General features: G+C 38.0%; 1 protein-coding gene across 17 annotated transcripts in view; it reads right to left on the bottom strand.

Annotated features, from left to right (window-relative positions):
• The window catches only part of XPNPEP3 (X-prolyl aminopeptidase 3), a 65,799-nt gene that overhangs the window by 20,808 nt on the left and 23,416 nt on the right, over positions 1 to 21,575 (bottom strand). For all 17 annotated transcript variants that reach the window (XR_002804541.2, XR_011433455.1, XM_001502287.7 and 14 more), the window contains 5 exons: positions 17,670 to 18,077; positions 15,141 to 15,343; positions 9,800 to 9,862; positions 8,847 to 8,960; positions 4,223 to 4,308 (listed from right to left, as the gene is read on the bottom strand). Coding sequence is in view for 15 of the 17 variants with exons in the window: in XM_001502287.7 (XP_001502337.1) it covers positions 4,223 to 4,308; positions 8,847 to 8,960; positions 9,800 to 9,862; positions 15,141 to 15,343; positions 17,670 to 18,077 (874 nt within the window). In the remaining 2 variants the exon portion in view is untranslated. The remainder of the gene's footprint in view (positions 1 to 4,222; positions 4,309 to 8,846; positions 8,961 to 9,799; positions 9,863 to 15,140; positions 15,344 to 17,669; positions 18,078 to 21,575) is intronic.

The following is a 21,575-nucleotide window of genomic DNA, read 5'->3' as shown; positions in this document are numbered from 1 at the left end:
ATGTTTTGTTCAGGATTTTTACATCTATGTTCATCAGTGATACTGGCCTGTAATTTTTCTTCTTTGTGTTGTCCTTTTCTGGCTTTGGGATCAAGGTGATGCTGGCCTCTTAGAATGTGTTAGGAAGTGTTCTGTCTTCTTCAATTTTTTGGAATAATTTGAGAGGATACGTGTTAAATCTTCTTTGAATGTTTGGTAGAATTCTCCAGAGAAGCCATCTGGTCCTGGACTTTCACTTTTTGGGAGTTTTTGATTGCTGTTTCAATCTCTTTACTTGTGATTGGTCTATTCAGATTCTCTATTTCTTCTTGATTCAGTTTTGGGAGGTTTTATGAGTCTAAGAATTTATCCATTTCTTCTAGATTGTCCAAGTTGTTGGTATATAGTTTTTCATAATATTCTTTCATAATCCTTTGTGTTTCTGTGTTATCTATTGTAATTTCTCCTCTTTCATTTCTTTTTCTTTTTCCTTTTTCTTGGTGAGGAAGATTTGCCCTGAGCTAACATCTGTTGCCAATCTTTTTTTTTTGGCTTGAGGAAGATTAGCCCTGAGGTAACACCTGTGCCAGTCCTCCTCTACTTTGTATGTGGGATGCCTCCACAGCACAGCTGATGAGTGGAGTAGATCTGCACCCAGGATCCGAACCCCTGAACCTGGGTCACTGAAGTGCAGCATGCGGAACCTTTAACCACTCAGCCACCAGGCCGGCCCCTTCTTCTTTCATTTCTAATTTTATTTATTTGAGCCTTCTCTCTTTTTTCCTTAGTTAATCTGGTTTGTCAGTTTTGTTTATCTTCTCAAAGAACAAGCTTTTGGTTTCATTGATCCCTTCTGGTTTTGTTTTTTTTTGGTTTCAATTTCATTTATTTCTGCTCTAATTTTTATTATTTCCCTCCTTCTGCTGACTTTGGCTTGCTTTGTTCCTTTTCTAGTTCTGTTAAGTGTAGCTTAAGATTGCTTATTTGAGCTTTTTCTTGTTTGTCAAGGTGGGCCTGTATTGCTAGGAATTTCCCTCTTAGGACTGCTTTTGCTACATACAGTTGGTATGGTGTATTTTCATTTTCATTTGTCTCCAGATATTTTTTGATTTCTCCTTTAATTTCTTCAATGATCCATTGGTTGTTCAGTAGCGTGTTGTTTAGTCTCCATATATTTGTCACTTTCCCAGCTTTTTTCTTGTAGTTGATTTCCAGTTTCATAGCATTATGGTTGGAAAAGATGCATGATATGATTTCAACCTTCTAAAATTTATTGAGGTTTGCCCTGTTTCCAAACATATGGTCTATCTTTGAAAATGTGTATTCTTCTTTTTTTGGAAGAAATGTTCTATATATATATACCTATTAAGTTCATCTGGTCTAGTTTTTCATTTAATTCCTCTATTTCCTTGTTGAAATTCTATCTGGATGATCTTTCCATTGATGTAAGTGGAGTGTTGAGGTCCCCTACTATTATAGTGTTGCTGTTAATTTCTCCTTTTAGGTCTGTTAATACTTGCTTTATGTACTTTGGTGCTCCTGTTAGGTGCACATACATTTATAAGTGATATGTCCTCTTTGTGGAGTGTCCTTTCTATCATTATATACTGCCCCTCTTTGTCTCCTATTGCCTTTTTTATCTTGAAGTCTACTTTGTCTGATATAAGTATGGCAACGCCTGCTTTCTTTTGTTTGGAGAATTCAATCCATTTACATTTATATGAGGGCTTAATACTACTATTTTATCACTTTTTTTCTAGTTGTTCAGTATTCCCTTGTTTCTTGTCCCATGTATTTCTGACTGCCAATTCACTTTGGTGGTTCTCTATGATGGTTTTCTCAGTTTTCTCTTTATCATTTGTATCTCTGTTCTAATTTCTTGTTTTGTGGTTACCATGAGGTTTGTATCAAAGATCTTGTAGATGAGATAGTCCATTTTCTGATAGCCTCTTATTTCCTTAGTCTAAGCAACCAACCTGCTTAATTTTGATTCTACTTCAAGCAGTTTCTCCTTAGTGTGAGCTCCTGTCCTAGAAGGGAGCCCACCACCTTCAAACTTCCTTAGGCCATTGGAGTGGCAAATCCTCGTTTTCAGCTTCTGTTCTCAAACTGACTTACTATCCTTTCCAGTGAACAGCTGGGTGTTATTTGGGGGTTCTTCTATTCTCAAGTTTGTCAGATAGCCTCCCTCACCATTGTTGCTTCCTTCCTTCCCTTCACATACATACTAATACCATCCAGGCCTTGTGGTTGTACATAGTATGTTCATAATTGTTTGTATTTTGTGGTTTTAGTCATACCCTATTATGTAGTATTTGGTTTTGCTACCTAATGCTGTTTTTATTTGACAATTTGGAGATTGAAAACCTATTTATTTTGCTGCCATTTCCCCAGAATCCTTGATTCTTTTTATTTCTTACTGAGATTCTCCATCTGTTCACTCATTATGCTTATATCTTCCTTTAACTCCTAAGTATATCTATTGTAGCTGCCTTAAAGCCCTTGTCTGCTACTTGGAACATCTGGGTTGTTTAGGATCTGTTTTTACTGACTATGTTTTTCTTGATTATGGGTCACAGTTTCCTGATTCTTCCCATGTCTAGTCATTTTTTTAACTGAATATTGAAAATCATAAATGATACAATGTAGAGATTCTAGAATTCTGTTATGTTCTTCTGAAGAGTGATTTTTATTAACTTGGTTGGATTCAAACTGCAAACTCTGCTCTCAGTGGGAAGCAACTAAACTCTCTGCTCAGTCCATCCAACTTCTAGCTGCTGGTATCCTGCTGAGCCTCCTGGGTCTCTCCTCAACACAGTGATCAGCCAAGGATTTTGGAATACTTTATATTAAGATTTTGGAGTTCACCCTCTCTGCAGCAACCTCTCTTCCAAGATTTTTCCCCCATTTTTCTGGCTATTCTGCCAGCACCTAACTCTGTCCTCTGAAACCTCAAGGCAATAAAGCTCTGGCTTTCTGTTGCCCAAGCTGTGTGGATTGGGGCGTGCCCTCAGGCAAAAAAACCCTAACCACTTATATCTTACCCATTATAGTTCTTCTTTCAAGGACAGACTTATGCAGTTTCTGCCAGTTTTTGGAAGTTCTCTGGTACCTTCAAATACTTGTTTTTAATATTTTATGCAGATTTTATAATTATTATCTGTGGCGGATGAATCCTGGCCAAACTATTCTACCACAGCCTAAATATTATTTTTGATTAGAAAATAAAAACTTCAGGGGCCAGCCCGGTGGTGCAGCAGTTAAGTGCACACGTTCCACTTCGGCGGTCCAGAGTTCACTGGTTCGAATCCTGGGTGCGGACATGGCACCGCTTGGCAAACCATGCTGTGGTAGTAGTCCCACATATAAAGTAGAGGAAGATGGGCATGGATGTTAGCTCAGGGCCAGTCTTCCTCAGCAAAAAGAGGAGGACTGGCAGCAGATGTTAGCTCAGGGCTAATCTTCCTCAAAAAAAAAAAAAAAAGAAAAGAAAAACTTCAAATTTATTTTTTAAAAAAATGTGGGGGCTGGCCCATTGGTGTAGTGGTTAAGTTTGCACGTTCTGCTTCAGTGGCCCAGGGTTTGCTGTTAAGATCCCTGGTGTGGACCTACACACTGCTCATTGAGCCATGCTGTGATGGCATCCCACATACAAAAGAGAGGAAGACTGGCACAGATCTTACCTCGGCAACAATGTTTCTCAAGCAAAAAGAGGAGGATTGGCAACAGATGGTAGCTCAGGGTCAATTTGCCTCACCAAGAAAAAAAAAAAGTGTGTGTGTGTGTGTTAACTGGGTGTTTTTAGTTGCCTGATCCTGTGACATGATGAATAAAACAGTTTTAGAAAATAACCAGGGGCCAGCCAAGTGGCACAGTGGTTAAGTTCATACATTTCACTTCAGCAGCCCTGGGTTTGCTGGTTCAGATCCTAGGTGCAGACCTATGCATTGCTTGTCAAGCCATGCTGTGGCAGGCATCCCACATATAAAGTAGAGGAAGATGGGCACAGATGTTAGCTCAGGGCCAGCCTTCCTCAGCAAAAAAGAGATGGGTTGGCAGCAGACAGTAGCTGAGGACTAATTTTCCTCAAACCAAAAAAAAATGAAGAAAAGAACCACAAGTTTTGCAAAGGCAGTTAACCTGAGTTAGAGGGGACCTGTATATGTCTTTAGTCATTTATTCCAAATATATCCATATTCCAACTCATACTCCTAAGAAGCAGTGGGATTTGTAGAAGCCTTACCTGCCATTGACAGGCCAGGTACGGGTGATGTCACTCACGTAGCAAGAAGACTCACAACCTCCATCCAGCAGCACCATTTCCCCATCCTGAAACAAAAGCAAGACAGGTCAAAATAGGTGATCTCATGATTGTCAGTTGTTTCTTCTTCTAAGTTAAGCTCTTTGTGCCTTTCATTTTATTTTTTTTAAAAAGGCACTAATTTGAAGGAGACTAATCTTCCCTGGTTCCTTCTCACAAAAAACAGCATCTAAATTTTTCAAATGAATTCACACTAGTTCAAGAAAGTTACCATTGCATAGTGGTTAAGTTTGGAACCAGACCGCTTGGGTTTGAGTTACTGGGTGTAAATATCAGCACATCACAAATGTTACCATTATCACTATTAATTTTAAAAAAGTCCTATATAAGTTGGTATCCAGGGCCTTATTCAACTACAATTATCCATAAACATTTAACTGTAGAATATCACTTCCCCTTCTGCTCCCCATCAAAATACATGTGGAGAAAAAAGAAAACTTTGGGTAAATTTCAATCTTACTGCTTGCCATGTTATATAGAAATGATCAATCTATGCCCCTGAAAACAGGGCATATCTTATTTTTATCTAAATAAGCACAGAACTTGGCACACAGGAGTATAATGGTCAAATAAGCACATATATAGTAATGGCAACCTTGAAGAAGGGATGTGGTTTTTGTTTCTGGCAAAATGATAGAATAAATTTCCTGTTAGAAAACAACTAGATCCTGGATAAAAAATATATTTTATGAAAAGCTGACATTACACAAGGTAAGAGATATCTTAAAGATTTTTTCTCTCTTGAAAAAAGACAACCCAGAACTGAAACTAGAGCTGGGAGTAGTGATAAGGTAAGTGTTACAGTATATAGGAAAGGAGGTGTTGCCCCGAGATCCTGTAGCAAAGTAGGGAAAATGAACGGGAGAGCCCTACATTAATCCAGGACACTCACAGGAGATAAAAGGACCATAGGTTGTTAGGACACATTTGGCTTCTGGCAAAAGCATATGCAAATAACCTTTGGAGGAAATTTCCTCCAAATTTGGGCCTGCACAATTTCCAAAAAAATCATCAAGCAAGCATAAGCTCATAATCAAAGGTCTTCAAGCACACAAGGAGGTAGGTCACTAGGAGTGAAGAGTTAACAGGAACAACAAATACCAAATTTAGATCTTCCAGGACTTCAGACAATGGAATTATCAGATATAGAAAGCAATTATGAAATGTTTAAAGGGATAAAGAATGGAATCACAAAGATTAATAAGCAACAAGAGAAAAACAAAAATAACTATGTAGATTTGAAAGGAACCAAATGAAAACAGAAAAACAACTGCTGAAATAAAACACTCAATATGGATGGTTGAAGTGGTAGATTAGACAACTGAAGATAAAGTTTCCAGGAAGAGAGACTTACCAAAATCCCCTAGAATGTGAGAGAGAGAGACAAGTAAATGTAAATACAAAAGAAAAGTTAGCTTACTCAAAACAGAAAGAAGTCTAACATACATCTAACTGACCTCCTTGAAGGACTGAATAGAGAGAATGTAGGAGAGATGATATCTAAAGAAATAATGTCTGAGAATTTCCTAAAACTGATGAAGACATGAATCCACAGATACAGGAAGCAAAAGATATCATAATGAGGATACATAAAAATATATGTATTTATATAGTAAATACTGAGAAATACCAAAGAAATCTTAAAGCAGCCAAAAAAAAAAAGAGTAGAGGGGTGAAAGAGTAAAGCAGCCAAAGCAAAAGAGATCTCTCTTAAGGAATGATAGTGGGTTTTTTTGCTTGTTTGTTTGTTTTTCTCAGCAACAGTGAAAGTCAAAAGAAAGAAGAATAACATATTAAAACTGATGACTGAAAACAACTGTCAATCTAGGATGGTTTTGCTGGCGTAGCCATCTCCAAGAGTGAAAATGAAATAGACAGTTTGGCTAAACACACAGTTTAACAGCAGCAGACCTTAATCTAAAGGGTGCTCTTCAGGTAGGAGGAAGGTGACCCTTCAGAAAGCCATCTAAGATGCAAGAAGAAAAGGTGAACATGTGGGTAAAATCTAAGTAAACCGTCAGAAGGGTTCTGCTTTGACCGATTCCTGAGGACTCCATATAGCTGTAGTAAACTTAGAGGCAGAAACACAGGGCAGCCTGTACTCTCTGACAACACTTCCGCCAGCTGCCTACTACTTGGTCCACACCAGAGCCCTTCCAGATGCCCCAATAGGACGCTACATTTCTCACCACTTGTTGACGACCTTGCCCACTGACTTCAGTAGAAGGGGCCCTTATAAACTTTCAGATAACCAAAGCCAGACCATGACCCAGAAGTTCTCAACTTACTTTCTTATGCGCCATTTATCCAGTAATGAAATATCAATACTTTTCTCTCTCTATATAAAGCTAGATTTGCGCTTGCTCTCCAGTTTTTCAAGAATGAACATTGTTTAAGAATAGACACATGGGTGATAAAACTACGAAGAAAAACAAAAAAATGATTAAAACAAAAGTCAAGGTGGTAGGAGTGGAAAGGGAGATGTGCTTGAGATGGCCCAGGGAAATTCTAAGGTACAAGTAATGTTCTTTTTATCGTTGATGGTGGATACATGGCTGTTCATTTTATTATTACTATTATTTTTAAATGGTACATTACAGCTATTGTTTTTAATATATATTTAACAACTTAAAAAACTTGTAGAATATAATGAAAATGAGAAATTTATTCTCAAATACTCATAATTAGAAAAGAAGAAAGGATGAAAATTAATGAGTTTAGAATCCAATTTAAGAAGCCAGAAGAAGAACAAGAGAATAAACACAAAGAGTAGAGGGGTGAAAGTAATAAAGACAAGAGTATAGTGTAATGAGATAGTAAACCAAGACAAAACAGCATTAATAATGTGAAAATTGGTTTTAAAAGACTAATAAAAACCAATAAAACTCTTTATTTCTTTTTCTTTTTGAGATTTCTTTTTTTAGCCAATGTTGTTGAGGTATTATGTATACACGGTGAAGTGCACAGATCTTATGTATATAGCATTAAGTCAGTTTTGTTGAATGCATACACCCATGCAACCACACCCTCATACCCCTTCCCAGTCAAGCCCCCATCAGAAGCAACCACTGATCTCAATCAGAAGGCTGCAACTTGCCAACACCTGTTTTATTTCTTGACCTGGGTAATGTTATACGGGTGTTCACTTTATAAGGACTCATTAAACTGTTCCTTTATATTTTAAGTACTTTTCCAGTAGTACGTACATTTTACAATAAGAAATGTTAAAAAAAAGTAAAAAAAAGCCTAGTATAGGAAAGAAATTGAATCATACTTAAAAAATCCACAAGGAAAATATCAGGCCCAAAAAGTTCTACCCAATTTTCAAGAAATGGATTCAAATTATTTCACAATATTAAAGAAAAAAATTATTCACTTTATGAGCTTGGTTTGACCTTGATATGGAAATCAGAAGAAGACAGTATGAGAAAAATTATAAGCCAATCTCTCTTATGAACACAGATCAGAATATCCTAAACAACATTTTAGGAAGTTGAAACTAGTTGTGCTAAAAGATAAGATGCTTAATTTCACTGGTAATGGAAATTAAGACCACAATGAGATACTGTTTTATAGCAACTAAAATGGTGGAATTTAAGAAGTGTGATAATATCAGAAGATGGAGAGGATGTGGTCAACAGAATTATACACTGCTGCTAGGAGTGCAAACAGATAGAAATACTTGGGGAAAAATTTGTATTAACTTACTATACTTAGGAGTAAAAAAAAAAGTTAAGCTCCAAAAAACTACATATAGCAGTATATAATTTTTATATAGCTCATAAACAAGCAGAACTAACTAATATTGTTTAGGGACTCGTGTATATGTGACAAAACTATTTTAAAAAATCAAGAGAATGACAAACAAAAAATTGAGGATGCCAGTTAAGTTACCTTTGGGAGGGAGTCAGCTGGATGGCACAGCATAAGGGTACATAAGTAGATGCAAGGTATGGTAATGTTCTAGTTCTGGAGTTGAGGGATTGGTTTATGGGTATTCATGTAAAAAGAAATTACGCTGTATAATTTACATGTTTGTTACATTTATTCTTTTGAATTTATTGAAAATTGAAATAGATAATTAAGAGTAGACAATAAAGGAACGCACAATTCTTGTACAATCACTTGGGAGAGAAAACCATAAAAGATACGTTCCCTCATAGCTAATAAGGTATTCTTAAAATCAGTCTGCTCCCAAAATATGCTTGGCCCACTGATGCCACAAGTCCTCAGAGAAGGAGTGTTATAAAATGAAATGGGCAGAGGCTTTAGAGTGATATACTTGGCTTTGCACTAAGTTGCCTAATTCTTTTAAGTTTATTTTCCTCATCTATTAAACAGGCATGTTAATAACTGCTCCTATCTCACAGTGCTAATGTGAGGACCAAATGAAATAATGTCTGTAAAAAGCATTTTATAAACTATGAAGTGCTTTATAAGTGGCAGTTACTTTGTGAAAGCTGAAGGTCAGGGGACCATGAGGTTAGTGAGTTTTCTACTAGGGCATCTGGACTCAGAGGAAGCAGCACTGAAGGTATTTGTGTACCTTGATGAGTTGATTATTCTTCACATAGTGCAAAGTGTTTGATCGATTACCTCCAGCAACCACAGGTGGGTAGGCTAAGATGTCTGCGCCACGGGCCCGGCATTCAAATTCAAACTGAAAAACAACACCAAAGTATGACTGAACACAAGATTTCCTTAGGGCAGCCTCAGCCCAGGCTCTCTTCAACAGCCCATACCTCCATTCAAGTACTTAAGTCATTAGTGGAAAATTATTCATAATTTCTAACCAAACTTATTATGCTGTAATTTCAGTCCATTTCTTTTATTCTCATTCCAATCCGGTTCTTCACCCTTACTAATAAATCTGTTCTTTTCTTCTGAGTGCTCTAAATTTCCTATGATTTTCAAATTGTTAAGCCCAGAAGAGGACAGAGATAACCCACGATCAAGGGTGACCACAGAGATACAGTCATATAAAGTTACTGTTTGTTTATTCTTATTTAGATAAACACTGGCATAAGGCTTGTATTTTTAACAACAGCTCTAAATTACTAATTTCAACCTTTCAAAAAGCTACCACCCTATGTGCCTAGGAAAAGTGAAAAAGGAAGCTAGGCAAATGGTAAGTTTACTAATTTCACTATGTCCTAGGATGGAGCTGGAGACTGGCAAGTGTCTGTCACTACCTATAGCACGACCCCAGATCCCCAGATTCTCTTCCTTTACATTTACCTAAACAGTATTAGTATTCTCATCTCATATTCGTTTAAGTCTTTCCCTCTTCATCTGTTCTACTTTGCAATTTTCTTCATTTAATTGTAGCCCTGCATGTTTTAGACTCATCCAATAAATTATCAGTGACATTTAAGAACCAAATCCTCTGCACAGATGTCCTGGTCACTTCCATGAAAGCCAAGTGGACTCCATCTGCAAATCAATGAAATTACTTTACATTTGCCTCCAACAAGAGTTTTCCAACCATTTAAAGCTCACCTTAGCATAAAGAAAGCCTTCCTCCACAGGGGCTTTACTGGCAAACATGGTCTCTATGAAAGCCTGCAAAGAGAAAGGAGGATGAAAAGAACACAGTCTCATCTTAACTATATTGCTTACTCAAACATTCAAAATACTGGAGCTCAAATGAAAAGCACCCTTCTACCCAGTTTTGTTGATCTTAAGTTGTGACTTTGTGGGCATGATAATATAGATTTCGGAAGGGAAAAATACTGCTTTCAGGAATATTTGATGCCAAGATTTAGTGGAAGTGTACCCAATCTTCCCACTCAGAATATACACTGTATGCTAGAATAAGCTACATGGAAACACATTTGTAATCCAATTACACATTTATGTAATCCAATGTCTCTACTGCCCTGGAATGTATCAAATTATGGATTGAATGGTCCCAACCTCAGCACTTTTGACATTTTGAGCTAGATAACTCTGTTGTGGGGAAGTGTCCTGTTCAATGTAGGATGCCAGTAGCACCCCCAAATTGTGATAATCAGATATTGCCAAATGTCCTCTGGGGGACAAAACTGCCCCCAGTTAAGAAGCATTGCACTATAGCATAAGTACTTTAATTAATTCTCTGTGATAGCCACACTACATGTGTCTGTTTTTCCTATTTTTATAAGCATCCATGTTTATAATTCACCACTGTACCTCGTTACCAAAAGGATGTTGATTAGCATACATAGATTCATAAACCATTACAAGAGAATATAAATTCATGGTTGAGTTAAAGAAAAGCAAGGCTTGGGGTGAATGGAGCTCAAAAAAATAAAAGTGCACACATACTGCCCTTCACAGTTATTAGGCTACTGTGGATGGGCTACACATTTGTTCCTGTTTTCTATCAGCCAATGTGACAAGGGAAATCCTGTCAGCCATATAATTTCCAAGTCTGTGAGATAAAAACAAATCAGTTGCACAGGGATATGACTATAGATACTATAACTAGAAAGGAATTTCTCTCAAGTTGCTACATTCTGAGAGTGAATGCATGGAATGTGTGAAGGAATGGTTTAAATAACATTTCTCAATACAAGATAATGACATGACCACAAAGCTCAGTAGAATAAAAAGCAAAGGGGGTGGCAGCGGGAACACCTGCATCACTGCTCCCTTTCTCATTCTGATCTCCCTCAAATGTAGAGAGCCCTTTCCTGACCACTCTATCTAAATTAGCATTTCACATCACACATTATCCCCTTTCATTGCTTCATTTTTCTTCACAGCATTTAATTCCACCTGACTATATAGCTTAAGTTGGTTTATTGTCTCTCCTCAACTAGACTGAGGGCAGGGACACATGGATAGCCTGTTTTGCTCACCACTGTCTCCTTAGAACCTAGAGCAGTGCCTGGCACCATAGTAGATACTCAATAAATATCTGCTGTATGAATCAGCAACTAAAATTAGTTAAAGAATACTTATTTTTTCTTATATACAAATGTTGGTAAATAGTTTGCACTACACTTTTAGCGTGAAGCTAAAATGACCAAAAAGAAAAAAGGAAAAAGTGTGGTAGCTCTAGTGAGGCTCATTCACTTAAAAGAGGGACTTGTCTTTTTATTAATTTCCTTTCAAACCTTATGGAACAGCGGAGAGAATTTTTGAAGTCAAGGCCCTTTCACACTGCTATGCAGACTAAATATGACAGAAAAGTTCCTCTTCCTTCCTGGTGGTCAAATGCCTGACCTTGCTTTACTTTTTTCCATTATGAACGTGCCTCCTATCAACCCATTTCTTCACGGATGATTTCAGGTATTTATGGTAATGGTTCAAATGCCACCTTTCCTTACCATGTGTGTGATGTCCTTCCACTAAAGATCAATGGGCAGACTTTATGACTGCCACTTCTTACTGGGGTTGTCTTGTCATAATGTACCCCATACTCTCCCAATCAACACTTGACCCCCTTACTTAACTAGGTACTACTTAAATGTTTGTATTTTGATTCTTTAAAAATGTACAAGGGTTTTTTTTGCATTTCACTGTGCATCTCATAATCAGAACACATCATGAATGGATACTGTAACAGCTTATAGAAAAGGGAAAGTGGAGAGAAAAAGCATTTCAGGAATTATTTCATAAAGGTTTTATATGTGTGTGTCCACATGGGCGTGATGTGAGAGTAGGGAGACTGCGCCATTTGGAAACGAGGGGAAGTGCACTCCAGGCAAAGGGATGGCATGACAGTATGGCCTATCTTGAAAGCTCAGTATGGCTAGAGTGTCAAGCACATATGGAATAAGAAGAAGAGATGAAGCTAGAACGGTAGACAGAAGAGGCCAGATCATGAAAGGCCTTACATGAGCATATTGAAATTTAATCCTAAAAACACGGAGCCAACAAAAAACTTTAAGTAGGAGGACAGTCAGATTTATAAAGATCACTCTGGGTAGGGTACAGTTAGACTTAGGCAATAATGGAAGCAAGGAAACAGCAAAGGGATAGGAGGTGGCCCACCGTGCTAGGCACAGGCCAAAATAACACAGCTTGGTAGGTAAACCCAGGTCTGTCTGTTTTCCACTACACTATTCTGCCTCCCCAGGAGTGGACTTGGGGGGTGGTTAATTAGATATAAGGGTTGGGGAAAAGCATTTGTCTAGATAACTTCTATATTTCTATCTAAGGTAGCTGGGTAGATGTTGCTATTATTAACCATGAAAAAGAATATGCGAGGAGAGTCAGGTCCGGTTGAGGGCAGAGCACAAATCTAGATAATCATGGGAAATTAAGATAGAGATGTCCAGGAGGTAGGCTATATGCTCAGCCATAGGAGAGATCCGACCTGGACAAAGTCTGACTCCTTCCTCACTTTTCCTTCTGCCTACGTATTCTACCAACTCTATGTCTGTAAGAGTTACTTAACTCTGATGGCAAGGTCCTTTACTTAAACCAAATCAGACTGCAACAAAATCCAATTGATCAGTAGCACACAGGCACAAATTATATTTGGCTTGTCCCCTAAAAGAAGGGCAACTTTCATTTGGGCTAACAATACAATTACAGTATAATTGAATAATTATTCAATTCCTCAAGAATTTAAGGAAATTACTTTGCCCAAATATCCAAAAATCTTACAGAAACATTCTGGCCAGAAGTGGGAACACTTAAGGAACACAATCACTGGCAGCTAGTTGTTCATTAAGAAAAGTAAGGCCAAATTCCATCTCCCTGTCTGATGTCATTACTGGGTTGGTAGATAAAGAGAGTATCATAGACTTAATACTTCTAAATTTTAGCACAACACTTAAAATAGTCTTAGGATAACAGTGTGGACAAGTGAGAGAAGTATGGATCAGAATACTCCTAGGTAAGGGCTGCCCTGGTGGTGCAGCGGTTAAGTTCGAACGTTATGCTTCTCAGCGGCCCAGGGTTTGCCGGTTTGGGTCCCAGGTGCAGACATGGCACCGCTTGGCAAGCCATGCTGTGGTAGGCGTCCCACATATAAAGTAGAGGAAGATGGGCACAGATGTTAGCTCAGGGCCAGTCTTCCTCAGCAAAAAGAGGAGGATTGGCAGCAGATGTTAGCTCAGGGCTGATCTTCCTCAAAAAAAAAAAAAAAAAAAAAAACCCTAGGTAGATTTATAACTGATTTTGCACCTTATCCAAAGACATCTGATCACTGGACTGGCATCAATTCCTCTGGAGCCCTCAACATTGTTCCACAGATCTGTTCTTAGCCTCTTCTCTTGCTCATCTTAAAAATCAATGATTTGGGGGCTGGCCCCATGTCTGAGTGGTTAAGTTCATGTGCTCCACTTCGGTGGCCCAGGGTTTCACCAGTTCAGATAGGCGCAGACATGGCACCACTCATTAGGCCATATTGAGGCGGCGTCCCACATATCACAATTAGAAGGACCCACTTCCAAAAAAATATACAACTAAATACTAGGGGGATTTGGGGAGAAAAAGCAGAAAAAGAAAAAAAAAAGAAGATTGGCAACAGTTAGCTCAGGTGCCAATCTTTAAAAAAAAAAAATCAATGATTTGAAGGAAGACAAAGACATATGCTTATAACATTTGCAATTAGTCTTTGCTGGTCCAGCTGTGGCTGGAGCACTGGACACTGTACTTGAAGAAGGACCCTGACAAACCAGAGCGCATACAGAGGACGGTTACCAAAATAGGGACCATAACATACGAGGAAGAGTTAAGGAAAACAAGAATGTTGCACTTTGGGAAGATCAAAGGGAGAACACAGAAGAGCAGCCTTCAAATGTTTGTGTGCTGTGATGCTGTGAGGTTAAATCCAGCAGGCCGGGAATTAGCCTGAGCTGTTTTGCTAAAGTTCCTGCCTGGCACTGATTCTGGTCAAGGCCTGAAACATACTGATTAACAGTGTTGAGAGGAGTTTCAGAGCAGCTTATATCAGCTTGTCAGTATTAATAACAGTGAGATTAATGGCTTGTACTTGGTTTCCGTGAGACCTCTGAAGGCATTTGCTGTTACATAGCAGGAATGTGCCTATGTGACCAAAACCCCAAAATCGCTAGCTGAGGTTCCATTTTGGGCTCCCTGGTTCTGAGGTGTTCTGTGTGTGTATATGTGATTCCTGATCCATGAGAGAAAATGCATCCTGCCCAGCCCATACTGAGACGGGACATTAGGAGCCTGCACCTGGCTTCTCTGGACCCTTGTGTGAGACAGCCATTGTCTGTGACAGGTATTCCTACTTTAATGCTGTTGCTATACTGTACTCTTTTCCTATAATAAATTGCAGATTTACAGCATTGTCATTTTGAGTCCTATGAGTCTTCTTTAGCAGTCAAATTGCTTAACTGCTACTATTATTGCAGTTATCATAAGGAAAGGAAATAAAATTAATTTATGCTGTTACAAGGAGAAACAACTAAGATCATGGGTAAAAGATACTAGAAGGCAGATTTACTTTGCCTTGTAAGGTATTGAGCAAGTCTCCAGACATGTTCACTAAACACTGAGGTAGAAGCCAGATGTTCATCTGCTGTGAGACAAATTCATTGGGTACACAACCTTAAGGTGCACTCTGAACCCTAAGAGCTGAGATTCTTTTTTTTTTTTTTTTGAGGAAGATTAGCCCTGAGCTAAGTGCTGCCACTCCTCCTCTTTTTGCTGATGAAGACTGGCCCTGAGCTAACATCCGTGCCCATCTTCCTCTACTTTATATGTGGGACGCCTACCCAGCATGGCTTGCCAAGTGGTGCCATGTCCGCACCCAGGATTCGAACTGGCAAATCCCAGGCTGCCGAGAAGCAGAATGTTCGAACTTAACCGCTGCGCCACCAGGCCAGCCCCTGAGATTCTCTTAATTTGGAAACAAGTTTTTAGTAGGACTATATACCTGTGATGTCAGCTTCCCAGCGATCTGCATTCGCTCAATTTCTGCAGGAGATTTGACCAGCCGGAGGCGCTGTACCAGCTGGTGGACAGCCCGAACCTTGTTCTTGCTCCTGGCTTTGACCTCAGTCACATGCTGCATGTAGTCAGAGTGAAGCTGTGCATGAGAGGGCCTCATCCAGTCATACCAAACCATATTTGTCTCAGCTTAAAATAAGAAGCCAAAAAATAAATTTAAAATAAAACTAATAGCAACAACAAGAAATATCACCTGTCACAATGACCTTAACAAGGGTCAAAACTACAAAACCTGTAGTGAGGAACTCTAAAGGGTTGAACACAAACTCTCTCAGGGCTGAAGTAACTGAAGGGTTTGATCATAAGTCATTGGAAGGCCATTCTCTGGAAATGGCAAGATTTTCTGGGACTGAATATACAGCTTTTCTGCCCCTAAACTTCAGTGTTCTTTACAAAGATGACAGATGGGACTAAAGCTTTATTCAAGTTTTGATTTTATGTATTATTTATTAACTGTTAAAGAGCAATTATAAAAATTGTTCTCCCCATCACAATTGAGCTAGAGGCATTACTGATTAATTGAACAAAAAAGGACAGAAAGTACTCAGATCATGAGCTTATGGTTAAAAGTTTTCCATCCCTTAACAAAAAATTTCAGTATAAGTGAAAGGAGGTTCTTCTCTTATTTAGGAACAATTATTCATAGCTTTAGAAACACTATAGCCGATAACAAGTGTTAATCCACACTTGTCCAGGAAATCTCTCCTTTTCCATCTGCCATGTATTATCATTTTAGACAATCACGGTTCACCTTTTAATTTTAGAGACCCAAGGAAATGGTCTATATTTGCCTGAGACATAAGATAAGAAGGCTCATCATGAAAATGCTTTGCACTTACACCAAGTCTCCATTTGTTCCTTTAGTTTCTTTCTGACAGTAGTCTACGAGGGACATTCCCAACAATCTAAGTCTGAAGGGCTGTATGTTTTACACAAAGTACTTTGGGACAGAAGAGGGGAAAAAGAATCCTAAAAATTTTGATTGGATATGTATTAGTGATACAATCTCCTAAATATTTTCATTTTAAAATAAAAATGGTTTTAAATGTACATTACATGTGAAACATTAATTCTATTCTTAATATAAATTTAACTGTTGTAATTTTTTAAAAGTAAAACAGCCTCTACTACCTGTTATCATGTATGAAATCATAGCCCACCTTTTCTAGGTTTTTAAATTTTTAAATAAATATGATTTCATTAATCTTTTCCTTTGCTTAGTGCTTTTATCTAATAAACCACTAACATTAAGAATGGTGAATGAGAACTGCTTTTGAAAAATACATTTTATGTAAGACTTTAATAATACTGGGTTAACGCAATTTAGACTGTAGAACATGACAGCCAGCAACTAATTCAAGAAATAAAAAAGCTACAAAGAAAATGATTCTGTGTCCCAAATTTGTGAAGACTTTGAAGATATAAGAAAGTTCCACTAGTTTAGTTGGGTATTTATCTCTATAAAATAGGAAATATTAGTATAAAGTAAAAGAATTCAAACATATTGGAACTTACAATTCAAATGAGTATTTTCTTTCAAAGAAGTCCTTGTAGGAAACAAGTCCTATTTGATTGTTGTAAACAATTTTGGAATTATGTTTTAGAAACTAAGTTCACAAATGGTTTATAAACCATGCAAATCAGGCTAAAATTTCACATTATTTTGGTCTAAAATCAGTATTTTTCACCTTGATCATGTAGCTTATTTACCAAATTTGGCTCCAAGTGACTTTTGGATACTTTAAAAAATAAAACACTTCCCAGAGCTGTAGATTTACAAGAATCACTAAGGACAGTTTATAATATAGTGTAGGTTCTGAGAAGTTCCAGAAAAGGAATTCAAAACATTCTGAGTGATCATAATTCACTAGAATAAACATAGAGAAAGTGACTATTTTGAAGGGCAAGAACTCAATTGCACATATGAATCACCTGAGAGTCTTGTGAAAATGCAGTTTCTGCTTTAGTAGGTAGGAGTGGGGGCCTGAGATTTTACAGTCTCACTATCTATTACGCATTTGTAATTGGAATATGCATCACCAGGTCATTCTGATGCTGTGATGATGGATCACCCTTTGAGAGTATTGCCTCCTTTTGAAGAGTTGGCAAAAGCAATAAGATAAGAAGCAGTGGTCAAGGGTAAATAGACTGGTCAGTAATCTTGAAGTGGCCCATGCCCATCATCCACCATAAAAAGAAATTCTCTCTCTGGGATTTCAAACTAGGATAGTTAACAGCCTCTGTGAATGAATAACCTAATGAAGATTTAGCAAATGAATAAATGAAATCATTAAAGTAGCACAGTCTTGTGGAAAAGACTTACGTTCCTTTCATGGTATTCAGGGAAGCATTGCTAAGACAATCATTTTAGAAAATTAAGACCTTTGTCTAAATAGGCAAGGAAGGTCTTAATGGCGATCTGACCTGTGGTTTGACTTCTGCTCCCATTTGTTACCTTTCAGTTTCGGTACCAGATGTTGAAATTCTTCCAGCGTGTACGCTTCATCCACTCCAGTTAGAGCTATTGCTCCATCAGTGCCAGATCGTGGGCCATCCCAAAGTTCTCGACTGGGGTCCCTCCGAGGCACAAACAGCATAGCCTTGTGTGCTGGTAACTGCTTGCCAGGGAGGCTTTGAAGGACCAGAATGCTATCGGGCTCTTGGAATCCACACAGGTACAGAAAATTGTTGTCTTGGTGGAAAGTATAGGGGATATCATTGCTCATGTAATATGTAGGGTTGGACAGCAGAACCACTGTCTGGTCTGTCCCACTCTGCCCTTGTGCTTCCTTGTGGATCAGAGACATTAGTTTGTGTCTGCGAAGTGCATATTCCACCTGGGATAGTCCTGGTGTCACCTCCCCTAGAAACGACAAATAACAGTGACACTTTGCATTTCTATAGTGCCAACGTACTTAAGGTAGCTTAATATTAGACGGAGACACTCAAGTTCATTTCTTCAATTTATGCCAAATCTCCTCAGAGCACAGGAAGAATTAAGGAGAAAACCCAGGTTTCAAATTTCTATTCCACTGTAAAAATTCAGAAAAAAATGATAGTTAAATGTGGTCCTACCTGAAAACTGGGATCATGACTCCTTAAGATCTCTTCCAGCTCTTTGGTTCATTCTTTTATTCATTCAATCAAATATTTACTGAACATTAATATGTGGGAGGCATTGTTAGGCATATAATCAAAGTTTCCCTGAAATTTTAATACGTAAGGTGAGGAGAAGAATCACATTATCCGTGTATGACTTCCCCAAAAGAATGTAAGCTCCAAGAAGACACAGATTTTTATATGTTTGCTCAATGTTATATTCCCAGTGCCTACAATAACAACTGGAATATAGTGGGCACTTGATAAATATTTGTTAAATAATCTGCAGTTTTTAACATATTAGCATTTAAGGCCAAAAAGCTTTCCCCAATTTCAAGAACTAGAATAAGTTTCTCCTTCTGAATCTCCAAAGAATAATAATACCTTTCTAATAGGACTTTTTAATCTCTACTTTGTATTAACAGTGAACTGGGTATACACAACCTCCTTGAGGGTCATGGCCATCTCTGTACTCTCCAAAAACTCTAATAATATTATCTACCTCTTTGCGCTGTCATGAAAATCAAATCTGATGAAGTATGTGGTTCTTAAGAATTGAGGGGCTGGCCCAGTGGCACAGCGGTTAAGTTCACGTGTTCCACTTCTCAGCGGCCCAGGGTTCGCTGGTTCGGATCCCGGGTGCAGACATGGCACCGATTGGCACACCATGCTGTGGTAGGCGTCCCACATATAAAGTAGAGGAGGATGGGCATGGATGTTAGCTCAGGGCCAGGCTTCCTCAGCAAAAAAGAGGAGGACTGGTAGTAGTTAGCTCAGGGCTAATCCTCCAAAAAAAAAAGAAGACTCCCTAAAGAATCTTTTGAAAGTTATGGATTCATTCTGTTTGCTAAAGTGCATGTAGGCACATAGAAGCTTTTGACATACAATTTTTTTTTAAGAGATTTTATTTTTCCTTTTCCTCCCCAAAGCCCCCGGTACATAGTTGTGTATATTTTTTTAATTGTGGGTCCTTCTAGTTGTGGCATGTGGGACGCCGCCTCAGCAGGTCTGATGAGCGATGCCATGTCCACGCTCAGGATCTGAAACAGTGAAACCCTGAGCCACCGAAGTGGAGTGCAAGAACTTAACCACTCGGCCACAGGGCCGGCCCCTGACATACAATTTCAAGAGTCTCTGATTCCCTTAAGCCTACCCAAAAAACCCAGATTAAGAACCTCTGTTAAGAAGTGTTATGTGTTCTTAATATTAGTACCTAGCAGACTGCCTGGCTGCTGGCCCAGTGATGACTGGGTGAATATTTCCCTTCTGAAGTGGAAATTATGCCTGCTTTCACTTCAGGTTCCAAAGCAAAAGAATTACTAAAACAATCACTCACAAAATCTATATCCTTTGGCCTACACTTAGTAATAATAATAGTAAGACAACATCTAACATCTACTGAACGCCTACTATGTGCTTGATACCATTCTAATTATTTACATGTATCAACTCATTTAATCCTTACAATGACTCTATGACTCTATTATCGTTCCCTGCGGTAGCCAGTCTCCACATGCAAGTATGGAAAGATAGCCATGAAACACTGCTGTCTGGAATAGTTACAGAACCAGATGGATAATATGATCCCGTTTATGTTCAAAAAAAAAAAAAGAGAGAGAGAAAAGAATTTAGAAAAGAATCAATTTTTACAGTGGTAATCTCGGGAATAAGATAAGACTGAATTTTTTTATTTAACACGCTTTTTTACATTGTTTGAACGATGTTTCAATGAGTATATACTTTTATAATTAAAATCCCAAATAAAGAGAAAAAGAGGCTAAAAAAGGGAAACCATGGACAGTCCATTCTATACTCATAATGTACAATGGCTCTCTGTTGTCCATTAGATCACATTCAGACTCTTAAGCTTAGATTTTAATGCTCTCTACCAGGTAACTCCAATTTATCCAGCCAACTCTTTTTTTTAACAGGTTTATTGAGATATAATTTACACACTATACAATTCATCCACTTAAAGTGTACAATTTAATGGTTTTTGGTATATTCACAGAATTCTGCAACTATTACCACAATTGATTTTAGAATATTTCATCGCTCCAAAAAGAAACCCCATGCCCATTAGCGGTCACTCTCCATTTCCTCCCAATCTGCCCCAGCCCTTGGTAACCACTAATCTATTTTCTGTTTCTATGGATTCATCTATTGTAGAGATTTCGTATGAATGAAATCAAACAATATGTGGTGCTTGATGACTTGGCCAACTTTCTTCTAATCATTCCCCTAATTATTTTGAAATTAATTCCTTCTTATGTCTTACATAACTCCAACCTGTTCTTTCCCTATTATCTTGCTTACGATGTGTCCCCTTTCTGAAATTTCTTCTCCCTCCATAGCAATTCCTTTCCAAGATCTTGGGCTCAATATGTGTTGGTTTTTAGACTCTTCGCATTCAAAAAGCTTTCTTGATTAGCCCAGATCATGTTGATTTGTCCTTGTGAATTATTTTAAATTAACTATTTCATTTCCTATATACATACATCCTATAGTCTTTCAATAATTAAATATTCTTCCTCTTTTCCTTCGTTGTTTGACTCCTTGCTCCCCTTCCCTCCTCCCCACATCAGCACCTTGCTGTTGTTTGTAATGTAGTATGTATCTTTTCCTATTTTTCTCAATACCCATATAATCATATACACATATACCTGCATTTAGGGCTTTGTGGGTCACTAGTGCTTTACAAAAATGGGATACTACGCACTCTTCTCTGTATCTTGATTTTCTAACTCAACAATACCTCAGAGATCCCTCCCACCAAGTCATCTGGCATAGCTTCAATTCATTCTGCTTGATGTCTCCACAACATTTCTTGGGGTGATGTATCATAACTTACTGATATATTTCCATACTGGTGAGCACTCATATTTTTCAGCTTTTTGCTTTAATAATAAAAATCTTTGTACCTATATCCTGGTACTCTTATGCACTATGTACTGGTGCTTTTATTTCTATGGGATAGTCCTAGGAAGAGAAACTGCTGGATCAAAGACCTCCGAATTTTCTTAGTACTCACATTCAGCACATATAACTCAGCTGTTTATGATTATTTTGGAAGTGTCTAGTTGTTTTATCTCTACATAGTTTATCTCTCCAGGAAATTCTGTAGTTCGCATTCTACTAATAAAATATTAATTTTTATGTAAGTTTTATTTATCTACATACAAAAAAATTACATTTTTGTTGATGAAGTTGGTAAGAAATAAAAGAGATAAATAAGAGAGGGCCTTATAGGACAGTTTAAACC

Source organism: Equus caballus, chromosome 28 (genome assembly GCF_041296265.1).
Source record: "Equus caballus isolate H_3958 breed thoroughbred chromosome 28, TB-T2T, whole genome shotgun sequence".
Classification (NCBI taxonomy): Eukaryota; Metazoa; Chordata; class Mammalia; order Perissodactyla; family Equidae; genus Equus; species Equus caballus.
Note: the sequence above shows the minus strand (reverse complement) of the source record. Positions and strands in the feature narration are given on the sequence as shown.